At 41.7% G+C, this 18,336-nt stretch overlaps 2 protein-coding genes across 2 annotated transcripts; both read right to left on the bottom strand.

Moving 5' to 3' along the window:
- Positions 1 to 1,238: 1,238 nt before the first annotated feature.
- Positions 1,239 to 2,201, bottom strand: fam181b (family with sequence similarity 181 member B). The gene has a single exon (XM_029518403.1). It carries the CDS (start codon positions 2,199 to 2,201, stop codon positions 1,239 to 1,241), a length of 963 nt encoding a protein of 320 aa, XP_029374263.1.
- Positions 2,202 to 5,523: 3,322 nt separating this feature from the next.
- Positions 5,524 to 17,699, bottom strand: prcp (prolylcarboxypeptidase (angiotensinase C)). Its single transcript, XM_029517602.1, has 9 exons — positions 17,383 to 17,699; positions 13,604 to 13,744; positions 13,419 to 13,520; positions 13,000 to 13,181; positions 12,426 to 12,583; positions 10,606 to 10,778; positions 7,279 to 7,446; positions 6,991 to 7,178; positions 5,524 to 6,569 (listed from the first exon to the last, which is right to left on the bottom strand). Exons 1-9 carry the CDS (start codon positions 17,557 to 17,559, stop codon positions 6,344 to 6,346), a joined length of 1,515 nt encoding a protein of 504 aa, XP_029373462.1. The 5' UTR covers positions 17,560 to 17,699; the 3' UTR covers positions 5,524 to 6,343.
- Between the last annotated feature and the right edge of the window lie 637 nt (positions 17,700 to 18,336).

The following is an 18,336-nucleotide window of genomic DNA, read 5'->3' on the forward strand; positions in this document are numbered from 1 at the left end:
GTTTTTCAAATTTTTTGGAAGATATCAAAGCAGTACAATGTTTATATAGCATATATCCAGTGTTGCATTTACAGCATACGGCCTTTTCAACAAACATATATGAGAACATTTGAATTTTGCTGATTACATTTTAAATACTGTCTGTGGTTAGACTTATTTGAAGCAACCATGTGATATATGTAATATGGTACAATACAATATGTTAGCTCTGCAGTAAAACTATAAATTCTTCATTCTTGTTTTGAATTTTCATATGATTTCATGAAAATTACTCAATATTACTTCATAATTATATTTCAAGGAGACACATCTCCTTCCCTGCAGTGTTTTTACTTTGTACCTGCTTGTATTATGGTCATCATAGCTCAACATCCACAACTAACATTAAAACAGACTCTGTCAGCACAGTAATAAAGACCAGCTTTATTTTGTCCTCTCACAATAGCTAGATACATTAAAGGCTTTTCCCAGAAAATAGATACAAGTGGTAATTCTGCTGGCTCAAAATCATTTCTGAGCTGGAAATGCTGTGAAACAAATATGGCATCGCACAGTGTTGTGATCATCATTTCAGCAAAATGGGTCTTTATGTCTCTGCACAGAATCATTACTAATAGGAGTGAAAAAGTGCTTCACTGAGAGATTGTTGCAGCATGTTTTTTCAAATTTAACAAACAGATCTATAATACCAATTCCTAGCAATAAGTGATGTTTAGTGGACTAAACCAACATGTATTTCTGGAGCTTCCTATTTGTAAGATATTAAAATGAGATGTCTCATTAAAGTTTCCAAATGAATAAGCTTCATTCTGATGAGCAGAGTCACATACTCTGGTGACAGAACTGAAACATACTCAACATCAGATGTATTTTCATTCAGAATGCCTTTCAAATTGCCTGAGATAAGAAATCATCATGTCTGCATGTGAAACATTTCAACGTTAAACAGAACTGTGTAGAGAATGAAACAGGCATATTGAGAAGTACATGGCATCTAGTGGTTTCAAAGAGCTTTTTATAAAAGAAAAACAGATTTTTGGGGAAAAGGCCCCGTGACACTCTGTTCTATTGAACCACAATGATAAAAATGCTTTAAAATGCCATCTGCAATATCATTTCCACAACAGATAAACAAATAAGAGACAGCAATATCAAACTCTTTGACTACTGTTAAACTTGTCATGGCAATTTTTTTTCTGCTTTTTACTGGCAACTCTAACACCAGAATTGTCAGTCTCTCATAGAGATGAATAATTAGCTCTGTTATAACCACCACTTAAATCATAAGTGACCTGAGGTATGGAGCAGTCAGTGAAGAAGTTGGGGAAGGCCAAAGTGCACAGTGTATTGTCCTCTATGGGCCCAGCAGCAGCCTCAGAATGACAGTAGACAGGAGGCTGGGCTGGGCCTGTTCGCAGACTCTCCCCTTGTTTCTTAGAGGGCCCAGAGCAGCTAGTCCACGGCTCAGAGTAGAGAAGACCACTGACTAAATGGTGAGCATCGTAGGAAGCGGGATCTGGTGCTGCCATCTCTGGCTGTACCCGCAGAGGCATGGTCTGATAAAGGTCCTGGTCACTGACCATATTGCTGTAGTCGGGCCCTAAGAGCTCAAAGAACTCTGCTGCCTCAGGATTTCCTCGTTCCAAGTCCTTCAGCGTCATCCCAGATGTGGAGCTGACTTTGGAGCAGTTGGCAGGCTCAGTGAAGAAAGAGGGGGGCAGATTGCGATGCCTCAGGGGGGGCTTCTTAGCCTTTTCACCCCTTATATCCTTCACAGGGCTGAAGAGGGCTGCCAGGCTCTTGCTCTGTAAGTTGGCCTGGACCCCATCTCGCTTAGGAAGAGTTTTGTTCTGCAAAGGGCTGGGCTGAGCTAGGGGGGACCCCTGTCTTTTTACAGGGGCCTCTGTTACATTTCCTGATGTTATGATGCCAGTGCACCTTTTGATCTGCTTCTGTAGATACTTCCGGTGGTTCACTTTCCGTTTGGATTTCACTGGTTTGTCCAGAGCCAGCTTGATATTGCTGGAGGCCGAGTCTATGAAGCTCAGCAAGTCCCGAGTGGTCTCTTTGTAGTCCTCGTCATTATCTGCCTCAACCAGGAGACTCCCATCCAGGCTTTTCTCCACATCATACTCCATCACAGAACCAGGAAAGCAGAAATTCATGAACTGAGGGTTCATGATTGCAGTCTGAACAGCCATTACTCTGTTGAGCCCAGCGGCTACACCTGTGGCACCCGCTCTGATCCCTGAACCGAAAATTTCTTCAGACCATTTTTTTCCTCTGACAAATGTTTGGTCCTGATGCTGCTCATGAAGTTCCTGTAAACATTCCAGAGTAGAAGTGACGGGCTCAGAGGAAAGCAAGGAGATCTTACAGGGGGCTGGACTAATGATGTCAGAACATCAAAGAGGAGGGGCAAAGGGACCTCAGGACTTAACTCTTTGCTTGTGCCTGACCACCTGCATCTAAGAGGGATTTGTCTGAAATTCCCCACTGAGCTGAAGACAATAACCTCTGTCAGAGCTCTCCCCCTCTAGTTTAACTGTTTGTGTGCGCTCTGAACCAAAATCGCTCTCATGAAACTGGAGGATATTACTGTAACGGTGAACAAAGCCGCCATTAAAAAGCAAAAAAGATTTGCTGCTGATATACAAAGTTCTGAATGCAAGCACTATGTCTATTTTAAATGAAAAAAATTTAAAGCAGAAAATTTGAGATATCTTCAAAGTTAAAATGGCAAAAAATCTTCAACTAATCAATACTGGTATTTTATTGGTTTATTCTTGATTTTCTATCGAAGGGTCCTAATTTTCTGTAAGTAATTTAAATCACTTTTCATTCATCTTGTATCCTCATGTGTTTGCGGTCTGGAAAACTTGCAGTCTAATTATTGTTCATTTTGACACTGAAACAAGCCCCGCTATATAAAAAAGAAGGCTATACAGTCTTTCTGTGGGAAAATCCTTGTGCCCAAACAGATGCCACTATCTGGGAGAATCTTCCCAACTGCTTGCTTGTGTCTTAATCTGCTCATGGCAAAAGTTGATTTCTAGTGCATTCCCAGGCCAGTGGGAATTTCTGCCCTGGCCTGACAACTATTATGGGCTGCCTTTGACATAAAGCCCTACAGGGTCTAAATAGCCTCTATTCTTTGCCAGGCAGTGAAAGGGAGCTTTGTGCCAGAGATTCATTAAATTGCACCTCACAGCCCCTTCGTAAAATGGGTCTCAATAATGAACAGTCGATTTAACTAGAAAAGCCGCCGGAGCTGTTAAATTAAAGGGGAATAAAGTGTAGTTCAGGCTCAGTGTGCCAGAAGAAATGTTGACCTTAAGAAATCCTGGGTATGAAACTTCTGTTGTAAACAATAACGTATTTACAGGAAGTTTCTTGGCCAGCATTGAACACAATAAGCGATGTGTCCAAGAACCAGATTGTTACGTTGCCAGCACTTATCCCAATTTAAGAGGATTTTCAATTGCATCTGAAGTGAATTTTAACTGAGTGGATGTTAGATGCAGGTTAACAATACACTCTATATACATATCCAATTCTTTGTCCCATCCTGACATCACATTCATCATTTATTATTCTTTTTTATATTTTTTTTAAAGAATTTTAAGAAGATTCTGCTTCTGCTTGGTTGAAAGTGTGTCATTTTCTTGTTGAGGTGAGGCAGTGGCTTGTTTAGAAAAAAAGCAACATGGGAGTAAGGCCTTTAAAAGAAAATTTGGCCCAACACTAGTCCATGTCTAAGAAGAAATCCAGCCATACAATGTGAGGAATGGTGACAACAGATGGTTACAAACAATCTTGCAATTAATACAGCTAGAAATCCATGTTTTTGTGATTTAACAAAATAATAATAAAATGATTCAGTTTATACTCATCTCAGTTGTCACAGAAAACATGTATTTGTCAACTCTGAATTTTTTGTTATTTGCAGTAAAGTGCTAAAAGAGGGAAATGGATGTTACAAATCAGAACAGCTCCTGGATTCAGCAGAGCAGCTTTTAACGCCTCCTCAAACCAATTCCGACTCCTTCTCTTCACAAGCGGCACCATTTTGGCAAAGTGACATCATCACAGTCGTGGCAGCAATATCGACCCCCCCCACCCTCACACACCCCTACTTTTTCCCCTAGTTAAGGGGCTTTGGCTTTTGTGCTGGTGGGTCATTCACATCACAGAGCCTGACGCAGAGATCCCGGAAACAAGTTTCTATTGTTGCACAAAGGCTGAGAAGGCGAGAGGGGATGGGCTCCGGTGGAGTAACTGGGCAAAAATATATAAACTGAGAGCACAACCAGGGAACTTTAGACTCTCTTCCACTCTTAAAACTTTAAATGTTGATTGTTATTGATTTGGAAAGTTGTTAAATGGGCAGTGTTTGTTAACACTATGGATTTTTTCTTAAAAACTCATTATATTTGGACTTCAGGCGAAGTTTAACTTGTAGAAAATCATTGGTAATCTGCTGTGCTCTGCTTTTCCCACAACCAGCAAATTACAAGTACACAGATCCATATTGTTGAGATATTGTTTAACATTATCACCACGCCCACCCTCTGTCCCTGACCATTTACTTACTCAGCAGCACCCAACCCTTTTGGTGCAGGGTGCTCCATCCAATGTGATGTGACACACACAGGCTTAATCTCTTCCTACTAGTGTGTGGTCCTTGTCTGTGCAGCGACATACTCAGAGTTTCTGGGGTCGAGCGAATACTAATAACACCTTTGATTGATGACCAGTGTCAGAGACTGAGAAAAGGCTGACGAAATTAATGACCTCTCAAAGTCCTGAGAAAAGTTTAAGGAAGGCATTTGATGGCAGAGACCCCCATCCTCCCACATGTTTAGCAGTGTTTGCTTCGACAGGGTTTACTGAAATCCAGTCAAGCCTGTGACAAAATGTTCAGAAGCCAGGCTTTGAGAAAATCAACCCACATACCAGTGTGGGACATGTTCTCCATCTGCCTCACAAAGTCATGTCATGTCAATAGAATTCTCCTCAAAAGAGGAGGGGTACAGGATTAAAAGGCCACAATTACAGAGCAACAAGATGCATTTTCACTGCCAATCAAAGTGTTTTTGTCATTTTGGGCCTTTAATCTTGACATTTGGATTATGAATAAATAAATAAATCAAGTGACTTTGTGGTGAACTACAAAAGGCTTCTTGGTCTCTGCCATTTCCTGCATCCACTCACTCTTAACCTTCCATCAACCCCGCTCAACTTCTCTGGCACCCCAGGAGTTGTATTAATAATATTGCTAGTAGGGGGGAACAAACCAGTGTCTATGGGCTGCCTTGGTGCTGCAATTTAGAGCTTTAATGGCAACCAGAGAATGAATGCGTGCCAGGGGGAATCCCACAGGTCGGTCCACAGGGGTGAGGTCAGCAGGCCTGGTTGCAATAACCTCCCACCACTCTCTTTATTGGCCTCCTCCGATTGGGTTTTTATTAAATCTCAAGCACGAGCAATTGGTCCTACAAGGCAGACGGAACTTAAAAGACTACAAACATGACAGAGCAACATTACACCCTCAGAGTAGTTAATGACGGTTGATCAAGAAGTTCAGTTGAAGACACAAGTGCAACAAATCATCTTTAATTATCATATGTTGGAAATCTTTAAAAAATGTATTTGGTGCCAAGTTTTCTCCTGAGATTTATGAAATGTTTAAAAATATGTTAAAATATGTACTTGAAAGAACAAGTCACAACGACAAAAAAGACAATTATAAATTCTAACAAGGACAAAAAATGGCAAAAAATTCGTCCAGCCCTAAGGAAAGGTTTCCTGAAGGAAACAAAGAAAACACCTGCATGGAGGCAGACAGGCGTTAAAGGGCTTTGGCAAAATTCACGTGTCAGGAAAAACTAAATGAGGGCAATCTGAGTCTTTTGATAATGAACTTGACTCAGCACAAATACTTACATTGATAGACTTACATTGTGATCAGCTGTTTTTACTTCAGTAACAGATACAGTACCTTTCTGTCACTTAGTCTTTGGAAGTTTGCACTTTGGCATAAAGAAATGAAGAAAGGAAAAGAAAAGAAGAAATGGAGCATGTCAAATCAAGTGTAGCAAATTGCAATCAGACACGCAGCAGTGAACATGAAAATGTGATTATCCAGTTTTTAAAAAGCTGCTGTTATTAACATCTTGTTAAGTGTAAACATGGATTGTTAAAAAAAAAAAAAACAACACATTTTTATTTAGTAAAAATTGACAAACTTTGGCCTGTTGAAGTGTGCACCAAGAAAAATACCGTGTCAGTCAGATTAAAGCTAAACCAAACTCATCATGGGCATCCATGCTGCTTTTCGATACTAGATGTTTGGTTCAGATGTCTGAGGTGCCTTTTTAGCCTGGCTGATCCACTTCTGGAAATACTTCACCTCTAATGCTCGGGCAGCGCGGACTGCAGGAGGGTCATGGTCGTTGCTGTATCGGAGGTCCAAGTGATGAGCCCCCTCAGGAATCACAATGGAAACCAGAGACTCTGTCATGTTGTAGTTCACTCCACCGGCCGACCACGGATCGAGCCCTCCGTTACTGAATTCCAAACAGCAGAGGCACAGACACTGAGGATATTCCCTTATGTGCATTAACATTAGTGTCTTTATATGGCTGACTTTCTTTCAGTATTTGTAGCGTTTGTTGTGTGAATTGTCATGTTTTAGTCACTGTCATATGTATTTTAAATGAGTTTTTGAAAATTCACATCACATCACCTCTTTGTTACAGCATGACAAGTGCTGCTAACTTGTATTGACCCTGGTGTGACCAACCTTAGTGTTCACGATTAAGCTGCACCAGAGTTAATGCTTTTTCATTTAAGTTTTTACAGGCTTCTGTCTACCTCCTGTGGCTACACAGATGGTTACTCTTAATTTGCCTGAAATAAAAGCCAGCCGGAATCTGCACTTTAACTGAGCTCACTGCACTCGATAAACCTGGACACCAAAGCCTGTACCTGAAGATGATGTTGCTGTGGGAGGCGATGTCCTTCCCCCCATAGACCGTGCCTGCCCAGTCGGCTCGTGGCCTGACACCGAACATCGCGTTACACTCGTCAGAGAAGGCCTGGAAGTTCCACTCCTCGGGTTCGAACATGTCCTGGATGCCATCTGTGCACATGGGCATCACCATCTCAGTGCAGGCCTGGGGATGAGTGATTGAACACATATTCATTCATACTGGTCAAGCAGCCAGCTGACACATCAGTACACCAGTTTACACTAACTGTCCCAACGCCTCACACCTGGTAAAACCAGCCGAGGTAGCCAAGGCTGCCGGTGGCTGTCTGAGACATGTTCAGGCAGGAAGAGGTTCCCGTGTAGTTGTAGTAAATCTTTGCTGCTTGGGAGACACCGTGCAGAAGCTCGTAGTCAGACACAGTGGAATCAAAACCAAGGTACTTGCACACCACCTTGAAAATATGAAGAAAAAAAACACAACACAAAGTAATGTGATTCAGAAGAGTCATCAGAAAGTATTTGAGGGGAATGCCCATCAATCAGTTGACATTCAATAAGTGATAATGGCAATTAAAAACCAGCTTTTAAACATTTTTGCTAATTTTTTGAAAATCCCAAAGCAGGACCATCTCATTTACAAAGTCTAACCTGTAATTCAGTGCTTTATGAGCCCCTTGAAAACTTTGTGGGTAAGCCCCTATAAGCCAGGCTTTGGGCAGTTTATCTCATTCTTCCTTCCGGATCCTCTGAAGCTTCATCACATTGGATAGGAAGTGTGAGCTGCCATCTTCAGGTCCCTCCTCAGATGTTCTATAGGGTTTATCTGGGCTTTGGCTGGCCCACTCAGACTTGTCCTGAAGCCTTTCCAGCTTTTTTTTTTTTTTTTTTTTTTTTGGTTGTAAGCTTTGGGTCATTATCATTCTGAAAGCTGAACTGTTGCTGCAGTCTCACGTCATGTGCACTCTGGAGCATGTTTTCTTCAAGGACCTCTCTGTATTTGACTCCCTGCCACTGAGAGGCAACCCCCACCCGCTTCCTCGATGCCACCAATACTCTCTTCTGTAACAAACGTATTAACCAGGCGATGAGCGGTGCTGTGGGTCAACAGATTTTGTGTTTGAAGTTCTGCCTGGATGGCTGTTTTTGTTTCATCCATCCAGATCTTTTTCTTTCTTAATCCAGTTGAGTCTTTTTAAAAGCTGTTTCACAAACTCCAAATGGTCAGATCATATGTATTTAACTCAAAGGGGCTCCCATTCAGCCACAAGTTTTCATCTCTGCTGAGGAAATATGAAACTGTTTGTGTGACTTGGTCACTTCCCTGACCAAAGCCTTTCTTACCCAGTTACTTGGTTTGTCAACTGTAAGAAGATTTCTAGGGATTTCAATCTTATATGTTACAGGTACAATTCTCAACGGAATGATTAAAGATTAGAAATGATATAATATCCCTTTCCGTGTAACGCATTGGACCTCATGGCTTGGTTTTTCATGCATATGAACTGTGGGACCTTCAACACATACAATGTGCTCCTCTCTAAACTATGTCTAGTTAGTTCAGCTTGGTGCAGGTGAACTCTGGTAAAGTTAGAAAATCTCAAGAGCAAAGTTTCTGCATACTGTGAAAAGAGATTTCCTTTTTTTTTTTTGATTCTAAGAAATATTTCTTAAAAGCATGTTTTCTCTTTTAAATAAGGTGTTATTGAGTGAGGTCAGCAGAAACTGCTATTGCATCCATGGACAGGAAAAAGTCTGTAAAAAGTCAAGGCGTCTGAATGCCTTCTAAAGCCAGTTTATATCTAAGTTGTTTACAGGACTGAAGATTGCTTTCTTGTAGCCCATAAAGTGTTTTTCCACATAAAAAGTGGTGGCGCCTGATTTGCATATGAAATTCCTTGGAATGAACTTGAATTTATTGCTCTGATCTTGGCACAGGAGGGAAAAGACGTCCATTTACTTTAAGCCAACCATCTAAATGACTGAAAATTTAAAGGGTTTGCTCTCATTACTACTGCTTTCTCTGACCATGGTTGATTTCTCAGAATTAATAGCGTGGATGATAAATATTTGCGTTTCAGCTTTTGTTAGATTTGGCCGTGTGTTGTTATGGTTGCAGTGGCAGAGTTGGCCGTGGCTGTTGTTCTGCACTCTTTGTGGGGCAGGGGAAACTGAGCTTTCTTGTTTGGACGTTGGAGGGGAGCTGCGCTAGTGTGGAGTCTGTTACTAAGGCTTTTGTCTGTGGGCTGGGGAGGAGTTGGTGGTCGATGGATGAGGAGGGCCACAGACATGTCCAACCAAAGATTTGTACCGTGAAAAAAAAAACAAAACAAAGAAAAAAAAAAACTCCGCAATTGCTCCAAAGCATCTTCTCCTTACTTTTCAGATAGGATTAGGTTTATACATTCATCTCTGCCAACAGATTTCCCTCCTCTAAGACCTCAATACCCCGTTCTCACACTCACTCAGATAATCACATTAGCTTTGTCATTAAAAAAGCTCCTCTTTGCACCCACTGCCTAAACCGCTTAAACCACCCATAGGGGTCGCATACATTAAAAGCAAGGGGCCAAAAAAAAAAAAGAAAAAAAAACAACAAAACCCAACATGACCATTTAGTGTTTGTTTCATCTAATTCAACGTTCTCGCCATCTATTCACTGGAAAAATTTTAAACAAACAGAAAAATTGCATCATTCCAGTAAAAGTCTCAGTTTGAGAGTGCGGTATGGGGCACTCAGGGGGGTGTTGAAGTGCCAAACAGAGAGAGTCGGGGGGTCAATAGTAGAACTTGGTTTATGCACGTGAGATGCCAAGGTGACTGGTACAATACACTGCACCCAAGTCAATCAGTCCCCGGAAAACAGCCGCTATACTGTCGCAAGCTCCTTTACATAAAGACAAAGGCTACTTTGTGACACTGACAACAGGAGCCAGTTTTTTCATTTGTTTTCTTTTTTTTTTTTGTATCTTCCACATTACACAACTCCATCTTTTTGAATTTCTTTTTATTTTGGCAAGTGATTACGGTTACTTGTTCACATCACACAAGTGTAGAGTGAAGTATTTGTTACAGTCCCATTCAAACGAGAGTGGTGAACCTTTGTTTAATGGCCTCATGAGCTGCACTGGGCAAATGTCCTCTTTCTGCGGTGCCATGTGAGCGTCCTAAGAGGAACACCTCAGAGATCTGACGGAGTGTGCAAATGAAAAGACTATTGGTAAGGGGAAGAAAAGAATGGTGGCTTACTTGTAGCTGCTCATCTACAGAATACTTAAAATCTAAAAGAAGTTAGACCCTTATGAATATTAATGAAGTTAATTGACAGCTGTTGTAAACAAAAGCTTGAAGACCACAACAAACACTTGTGACACAATTGCCTGAATCGTGCATTCATTTCGAATAAGGACAAGCTGTCAGGCCAAATCAGGTGCTTAACTGAAGACAGCACTAAATTCAAAGCAGCAACAAAATAAAAAGTTTATATTGTTCATCAATTTGGAGTACACCTCACATTTTTATTTATTTGCTTTGGGTCCTGCAAGAAGGCAACAACTGTCATTCCGAATTTTCAAAACACTGTGACACAGAGTTTAACTAGTTGCTATTTGTACCTGAATTGGCCAAGGAGGCAGAGGCTGCAGGAAATTGGCCTCGTAGGGGTAGTCCACCATAGCCAGATTTACCCAGGTCTCCTGAAGCCAGTTCTTAAAGGTGACAGTATCCATTACGTTTTTAAGAGGACTGCATAAGTTGAATTCTTCAGACAGCCACTGAAGACCAGACACTTCACAAGAGACCAAAAGAAAAACAAACGGAAAAAGGTTAAATGCCATTGCATTAGCGTTTCCTTTTTTCATGTATGTTCTCAGCTGCGTATATAACACCACTGGGTTGTAAAGTTCATTTTAAGAGGTATGCAAGATCAGGATAAAACTGCAGCTCCTATGGGTCTTCACAGACGCCATATAATGTGATACCTCATGGTAGCTTTAACTGCTGCTCTACCGGCCGTGCCAAAAGGACCAATATTCCATTCTCTGTATGTCTCATATAGCTAAATTGACAATAAAGTTGAGCAGACTTGATAATTCTCTGATGGTTACAGTAACAGGGAGCTCAAACTTAATTGTACAATAAAGAAGCAAATACTGATTTAGTGTGAAAATTGCACAGAAAAACTTAGGATCATGTTTCATCACGCAGTGTGATGTGTGATGTGTGATGACAGTCAACGTCAAGACAGAAACACATTTAAGGTGTCTGGGGTGCTGTGATTGGACACTTACTCGAGGATGTTTTTCCAGTTAAACTGCATTTTGGGTAGCTGATACTGACAAAGAATAATGCTGTCTCGGTACTTGTTTACTTGTGATGCAATATTGATTAACATTGTTATTGCGAATTCTCAGTGTGGATTCTCTATGCCCTGGCTCTTATAAATACTTCGTCTGTGGGTGGAATGACATTTCCTTCACCAATAATCCTTACACCACGTGCAGTATTTCCTCTGGTGACTGTGACAGGTCTTTGTGAAACCACGCTTTATAATCTGTATCTAACAGCTTTATTAATTTGCATTAATTATTCACTATTAATCAGTTATATCATAATAGAATGTTTGGGTTGCCAGGTTGGGACTCTAAGGTTAGGGTTTGGGTTAGCATGTCGTTTTGGCTTCTTTAGGACATCCCCATACACTGACAGATTAACCCCCAAAAACAATGACAATTGTTGATGTCATTGTTCGACTGACAATTTTTTGTCATTGACCTATAAAATTAACAGAAGCCAATTTCAGGGGTTGAAGTGCTTGAGGAGGATTTACTATAACAAAATGAAGCATGAATAGTTCATACCTGTTCCATCAAACATTAATAAATTATCGAATGACAGTTGGCCAAAGCACAATTGCTAAAAGATTACTTTGTAAAGACCTTTTTTAGAGAGCGGTGCCAGTCTTTTCAAAGCATGCATTTATTTCCAGTAGTGTGGCAAGAATAAAACTCAATTCAATAAAGAATATTTCTGGATTTTAGACTTGTGGTCATGGAAAGCGTACCTGGGGATCCTGTAAAGATATGTTTTCTTCCTCAGGTCTTGGTGGAAGACATCCTGAGTTATGCAGGTTATAAATTTAATGGATCCACAGTTTCTCTCTCACAAGCCTCCCTCTGTGGAGAGGCTCCATAGTTTATACCCAGTGGCACTACAGGTTTCAGTAACAGCTGTCTGGTTTCAGGCTTTAATAGACAACTGCGCCACTTAACAAATGTGAACCATCTGGACAGAAATTCTTACAATCCAAGAGCCTTTCTCACAGATAAAATTTAACATGATTGATTTATCACCCCGAAATTTTCATATAAGCCCTTCTTCTGTAATATGACAGAATGACAGATAAGAAAAATCAACTTGTGCAATTTGGACTCACCAGTAGATGTGACATTATTAATAGCCTTCCATGATTTTCGAATGTTCGCATCACAGTTATAGCCACTTCTGGCAAAGTCCTGTGTTACAATTTTGTAGAAGTCTCCACATGGCACCATACCAGGGAACTGCCATATTGGTGCAGAGGCTGCCAGAGCTCTGAAATACAAGAAGAAGCACATTCATTTCATTTTCTCCCAGTCCCTTATCCTTGGAAATCTCTGAATGGCACTCGTGAGCTGTTTGCACTTGATTACAAAGGAAAGGGAATATAGATTCAAAGTCTAATACCTAATTTCTCCCACTCCTGCTTCATGTAGAGCAGGCTGACTCAAATGAACATCTGGTGTTTATTATGGACATTTATACAATCTTGACTTGATGAAAACAAAGCAAGACCAAAATACTGAAAGAGTATCTCTGTGAAATAAGGTGACGTTAACTGTATGTATGCATTATTACATGACTTCTTGGTGTGGGAGATTTTATTTTATTTGAATTTTTTGTTTTGTAATTAGAGACACAAACTATACAACACGGTACACTTGGTCTGCATGACTACATTGATACATTACCCAACAACTATATTAGGGTATTTCATCCTGAACCAGGCAGAGAGCATCCCTCCATAAGACCCTCCCACAGCGATGACAGGGCTGTGCTGGGCTCCAGGTAAAGTGCTCTTCAGGTTTTCAATCAGAACTGCAAAATCTGCCAAGGCCTGCTCTGAGGTCAGGTAGTTCAGGTGTTTGCTGTCCTGTAAAAACAAATGACAGGTATCGCTCCAATATTAAGAGTCTAATCACATACTAACACACGTGCACGTAAGAATTATTCAGAGAGCAACATTCATTTTGGTGGGTAATTAGTTGAACACCTTAAAAAAAATGAATTACTTGAAACAAAAATATAAGAAATTCAATGCAATCAAATATATTTAATGATATTTTAATTGGACTGAGATCTCCTTGTGTCGCACAGCATCTTCACTTACACTGTATGAGTCTTGGCCAAATGGCAGAGATTCACCATAGTAACGATGTTCTGCAAAAACCAGCATGGCGCCTAACTGGGCTGCGGTTTCCCACATGAAGCCCTGAAGAGAAAACAAAGACAGGTGTTGCTTTGGATGGAGGACCGTACGCAGTGTAAATGCAAAAGAACAGAGGGGACACTTACAGTATTGTTGCAGAACCAGGTGATGTCGCCTTCATTGCCAGTGTAGAACAAAATAGGTCCTGCAGGCTGCTTCCAGTGTTTGTCAGCCACGAGGTATCTCTGTTTGAAGGTGCCATCCTCCAGGAAACCAAAGTGATCGATCTGTAAGAGAGATTTTTTTTTTTTTCAGTTCACGAAAAGAAATACACCAGATAAACCCAATTGTGTTGCAATCCGATCACAAATGCAGTTGAACTGTGCAACTGAGAAACATCATTAAAAGAGCACCATGTGTTATTGTCGGAAATGTAATTGAATGAAAATCTAGAGACAGTTAAAGAAATGATACTATGCTTGAGATTTCTGTTTGTCATAAAGAGAACAGAATTTTAATTTGGCTACTTTTCTCAGGAACACAAACAAACCATGTGTGGGAAATAAGTGAAGTGCATTGAGCATTGAGCTTGCATTGAGATCATTATATTTTGGAATTATTGAACTTTAACAATCTTGAATAATCGGACTCTTCATATGTCATGCGTATAAATTTTTTACATAAATTTGTGTTTACATTTGTTTTTTTGGGGGGGAGCGGGCCAAAATATGTGTCATTCACTCTTCCTTTGAACACACAGTTTCTGACATTGCGTCAGTGATGGTGTTGATTCAAAGCTACTGTGGCAATCATTCACTGAAGTGAAAATCAACAAAGTGTTTTAGAGGATGCAGTCTGGTCCACATAGACTGCTCTGAGGTGGGTGTGCTGAGCCAATACCTGGACCTGTGCCAACTATGGCATTTTGCAATGACAGTCCTGAGGCTGCTTTCGAGGGTAATTAGCCCCAATTTGTATTAAAACATGTTGGAATCCAGTTTAAGGGATGCCGCATTAGTTCCACTTTTAGATGAGCTCTGAGATATCCTTTCATCAAACCTCAGGGATTCTGGGGTATCTTCCCCTTTCAACTATATTTCCTGTATTCTTTGTTAAACAAAAGCAGAAAGAAACCAACAACTTCACAGAGACGACAACCCCATGAGGCTGCTGAGTTGTCCAACTCCTGAAACAGCCCCAACACTTAATACAAAATGTTTTTGTTTTGCCCCCACCCCCACCCCCCCACCCCACCTCGCTCTCTTCCCTCCCCAGTGGATACAAAGGAGGCAGCAATTTTATGAGCCAATGACAGCAAAAAGATGCCAGGGCCTCAATGTGTTCATTCAACCCTCGACTCCTTAGCGCTTGGCAGAGCTTTGAGGTGTGAGGGGAGCATGAGACAGTTTAAAGGACAAGTTGGACAGCAAAAGAAGCGTCAGCTGTATCGGTGGTCCAAAGTGTATTGTTGAGAATTTTGTGAACAAACCGTTTAGGCTGCTTTGAATCGTTTGAAAAGTCATTTAATCTGTTTAGAGTTTGGGTGTTGTTTTTCATATTGCAACAGGGTTTTGAATGGGAAGATGTCTGATTTCGGGAGTAAATGAAAGCAGAGATCTGTTAAACGGCACAGAAAAATTAACTGTGATATAAATGCCAAAACTAAAGTAGTTGAATGCTTCGGCAAAAGGGACCCCTGGTGAGTACTTTATCACTTGCGCCCACTCAGTATGCACGACACAAAACTCGGGAGAGTGGGCTTTGTAACAGATCCACACTCTGATAAAGCAGTGCCCCCATGTGGCTACTGCAGCCACAACTTGAAACACTGTCGGCTTCAATTAAAATTCACCGCACACACTGTCCATCTACTGGACCAGTACACGCACGATTCTGCATGAAAGAAAACTGCATCTGCTGTCCAGCTATTGGGGGCGTGAGGGGAAACGACCACAGCAAGAACTCCAGTAAACTTCAGCAGTTAATTTAGGGACGCTAAAGGACACTTCCATTCATTGTGTGGTGGCAGAAAAAAAAAAAAAAAGAGGATTTCCTCTGGACAACTGCTGGATCACTTGGTGTACTCTTCCCAGCAGCTCGCGTAAGAAAACAGACTCACGATTGATGAATATTTTGTGATAACAGCAGACTTACTGCCAGCGCCGGCAAGCGATTCACAGACTTAAAACATTTTTTCTGTCACACTTCTGGAAACGAAGCATTCAGTTTCTTTTTGATGACCCAAAGAAATCCTCATGAGACAAGACAATGGGCCTCAAAAGGGAGGAAGTGCTCCATCTTCTTGTCAGCCCGGCTGATTAGGCAGGATGCCGTGGGCTGGACCAGGTGTAGAGCATTGTCCCCAAATCCAAACACTGTTTAGTGCACAAACACTATTACCAGCGTGTAAATATAGCACAGAGGGTAACTACTGTCTGTGTGGATTTATCTGCTGACTACTGATTAAATGTTCAATCCGCACACAAAAACAAACAAAAAAAAAAATCTGAAAATTACAATCTTGATGCTTAGAGCTACATGAGACGGAATAGCCCTGTTTGGTCTGAACAACTGTCAAAACCATGAAGATATTAAAGGTATTAAACAGAGGACAAAAGGAAGGAAGTCCTAATATTTCAGAATATGGATCCAGCACATATAGAGCAGTTTTCAAAGCAAAATCAACAAACCATTACAGCTCTAATTATGTGAATATCCTCTGGTTTGCCAATATGTTTTTATGATAGCCTGCGTGTTATCCTAAAACAATGAACTCCCTAATCTGCCCATGATAACTCAAAGCGTCTAGGGTCGTTTCTATACACGTTTATGTGTCTGCATTCTCTTTTCCTGATGTCTACAAATACAGAGCTGGAAAAGTTCTTTCTGAAATACTGTCCAAAGTCTAATTTAGCAGAAGAACAGGCTAAATGTTTAAATGCAGATGGATACAAGATGGCTACAGATGGTGAGATTGGACTGTTTCTCTGAGATAATTTCAACAGCAGCCTGAATTCACCACCATGGCCTGTGTTTCGTTGTGATGTGATTCCATCCTTCACACAGTCACGTTTACAGTCATGGTATGTACATTCTCGCTCTCTATTCATTCACTCAAATGTTTCTCAGTCCCTAATCGCCTTGAGGCTAGTTAACCTTTCACAGCACCTCTGTCTGCAGGAATAGAGGCGTCAGTAAGACAGAAGCACAGTCTTGTGATTGTATGACTCAGCTTCAAAGGTCATTTAACGTGACGCCGCGTTGCACACACACGTGCTCAACATGCAACCTCATTCTCCGTGAAGTAACGGTAAATGGAAAATGTAAAAAGCAGAAAGAAGATCTCTCAAATCCCCTTGAGGCTGAGTGTTTCAGATTCACTTGGCCCTGGGGACCTTTTTAGGCACAGAGCCAGGAGGGATACAGTTCTGCTGGCAGGACCGGAGCCAAATGTGATGGTTTTCCCTTCACTACAGGAAGCCTGAGGGAAACAGCTATTGTCTGCAGACACAACACATGCACAACCTCTACAATGAACACATTAGAAAGAGCAAGTGGTGCAGATTAATGTAAACTGCCAACAATAGAACCAGGTATTGGTAATGTGGCAGTAAATAAAAAGATTAGTAGACTATTATATCATCATATATGATGAAGTTTGTTTGCAGAAAATATAAGTCTTTGATGGTTTTCTCTTAAATATCACATCAGCCTGTAAAAAGCGATAATAATCTACACCCAGGGAGTTTCAGGCCAAATACGGGGATGACTTCTGTTTATTTCTACTTTTCCATTTTCACTACACCACATTAGCTATCACAGCTGCGCGGATCAACATCTAAAAGTGAAGTGAAACCTGGTGAAAGAGGAAGAAACCGGTGAAAAAACGTACTCACACAGCAAATCTGAGAAATACCGGGCTCACCTTCTGGTCAAAGTAAAATGTTTGATAGCTGATGGGGGTCTGAGCGGAGAAGGGGAGGTCACCGAGCCTGGTGAAAAGTTGCGGCTTGAGGGCGATCACGTGTAAACAGCCCAAACACAGCGTTAGGATGCAAAGGGCTGCTGCTCTGCCCGAAACACGCGTCCTTCCCCCGGCCATCGTCGCTGCTGCTGTCAAACACGGGCCAACAACAAAGCGATTCTCAGCACCGGACAGGGAGGTCCCATGATCTGAGTCCCTCTCTGTCTGGGCAGAGGAGACCTGTCCCGGCTGGTGAGAGGAAGTGAGACGCCTCTGTCAGCAAACCGGGAGAGGTGTGGGTCGGCCGCCGCCACGTGACCTACATTGAGCAGAGGCGGCCAGCTGTTGGAGCGGAAGTACACGGATCAGCATCCCCCCCTTCAACATTTATAACCAACTTTATTTCAGCCACAGATGGCTGGGCCGTCTGCAGACAGAGCAGGCAAGCCCCTTCCCCAATCCACCCACCCACCCACACACACACACACACACACACACACACACACACACACACACACACACACACACACACACACACACACACACACACACACAGACGGCGGTGGATGCTGGGAGACTGAGTTCCGTTAGGGGACAGTCACGCTGGAAATGTACTAATAAAAATCAAAGGGTGAGGATTCGATGGTTTCCTGCGAACATCCGGTGTTTTCCTTGCTAGACAAGAAAAACACCACTAAGCCACAGACAGCCCTCCTCTGTCTGATCTCCCAGCATGCACAGCTGTTCCCAGTGTCACCCCAGGGTGTCACAATGTCAGGACCGAGCTCCGGAGCGTTCACAGACCAGACAAAAGCAGGCTGCGTCTATATGGAAGCCTGTTTCTTTTGCTGGAGTGGAAAATATACTGTTGTCATTAATAGTATTATTATTGTTGGTAGTAGGAAGGGTAGAAGT

The sequence above is a fragment of the Echeneis naucrates genome, chromosome 13 (genome assembly GCF_900963305.1).
Source record: "Echeneis naucrates chromosome 13, fEcheNa1.1, whole genome shotgun sequence".
Taxonomy (NCBI): domain Eukaryota; kingdom Metazoa; phylum Chordata; class Actinopteri; order Carangiformes; family Echeneidae; genus Echeneis; species Echeneis naucrates.

What these genes read in the sequence shown, in the direction of transcription:
- prcp (XM_029517602.1), bottom strand. Translation starts at nt 17,559, where the DNA reads ATGGCCGGGGGAAGGACGCGTGTTTCGGGCAGAGCAGCAGCCCTTTGC. An exon ending in CCTGGTTCTGCAACAATACT is followed by an intron (nt 13,521 to 13,603) that starts GTAAGTGTCCCC and finishes TTTTCTCTTCAG; the next exon opens with GGCTTCATGTGGGAAACCGC. An exon ending in ACCTCGGCTGGTTTTACCAG is followed by an intron (nt 7,179 to 7,278) that starts GTGTGAGGCGTT and finishes ACTCATCCCCAG; the next exon opens with GCCTGCACTGAGATGGTGAT.
- fam181b (XM_029518403.1), bottom strand. Translation starts at nt 2,201, where the DNA reads ATGGCTGTTCAGACTGCAATCATGAACCCTCAGTTCATGAATTTCTGC.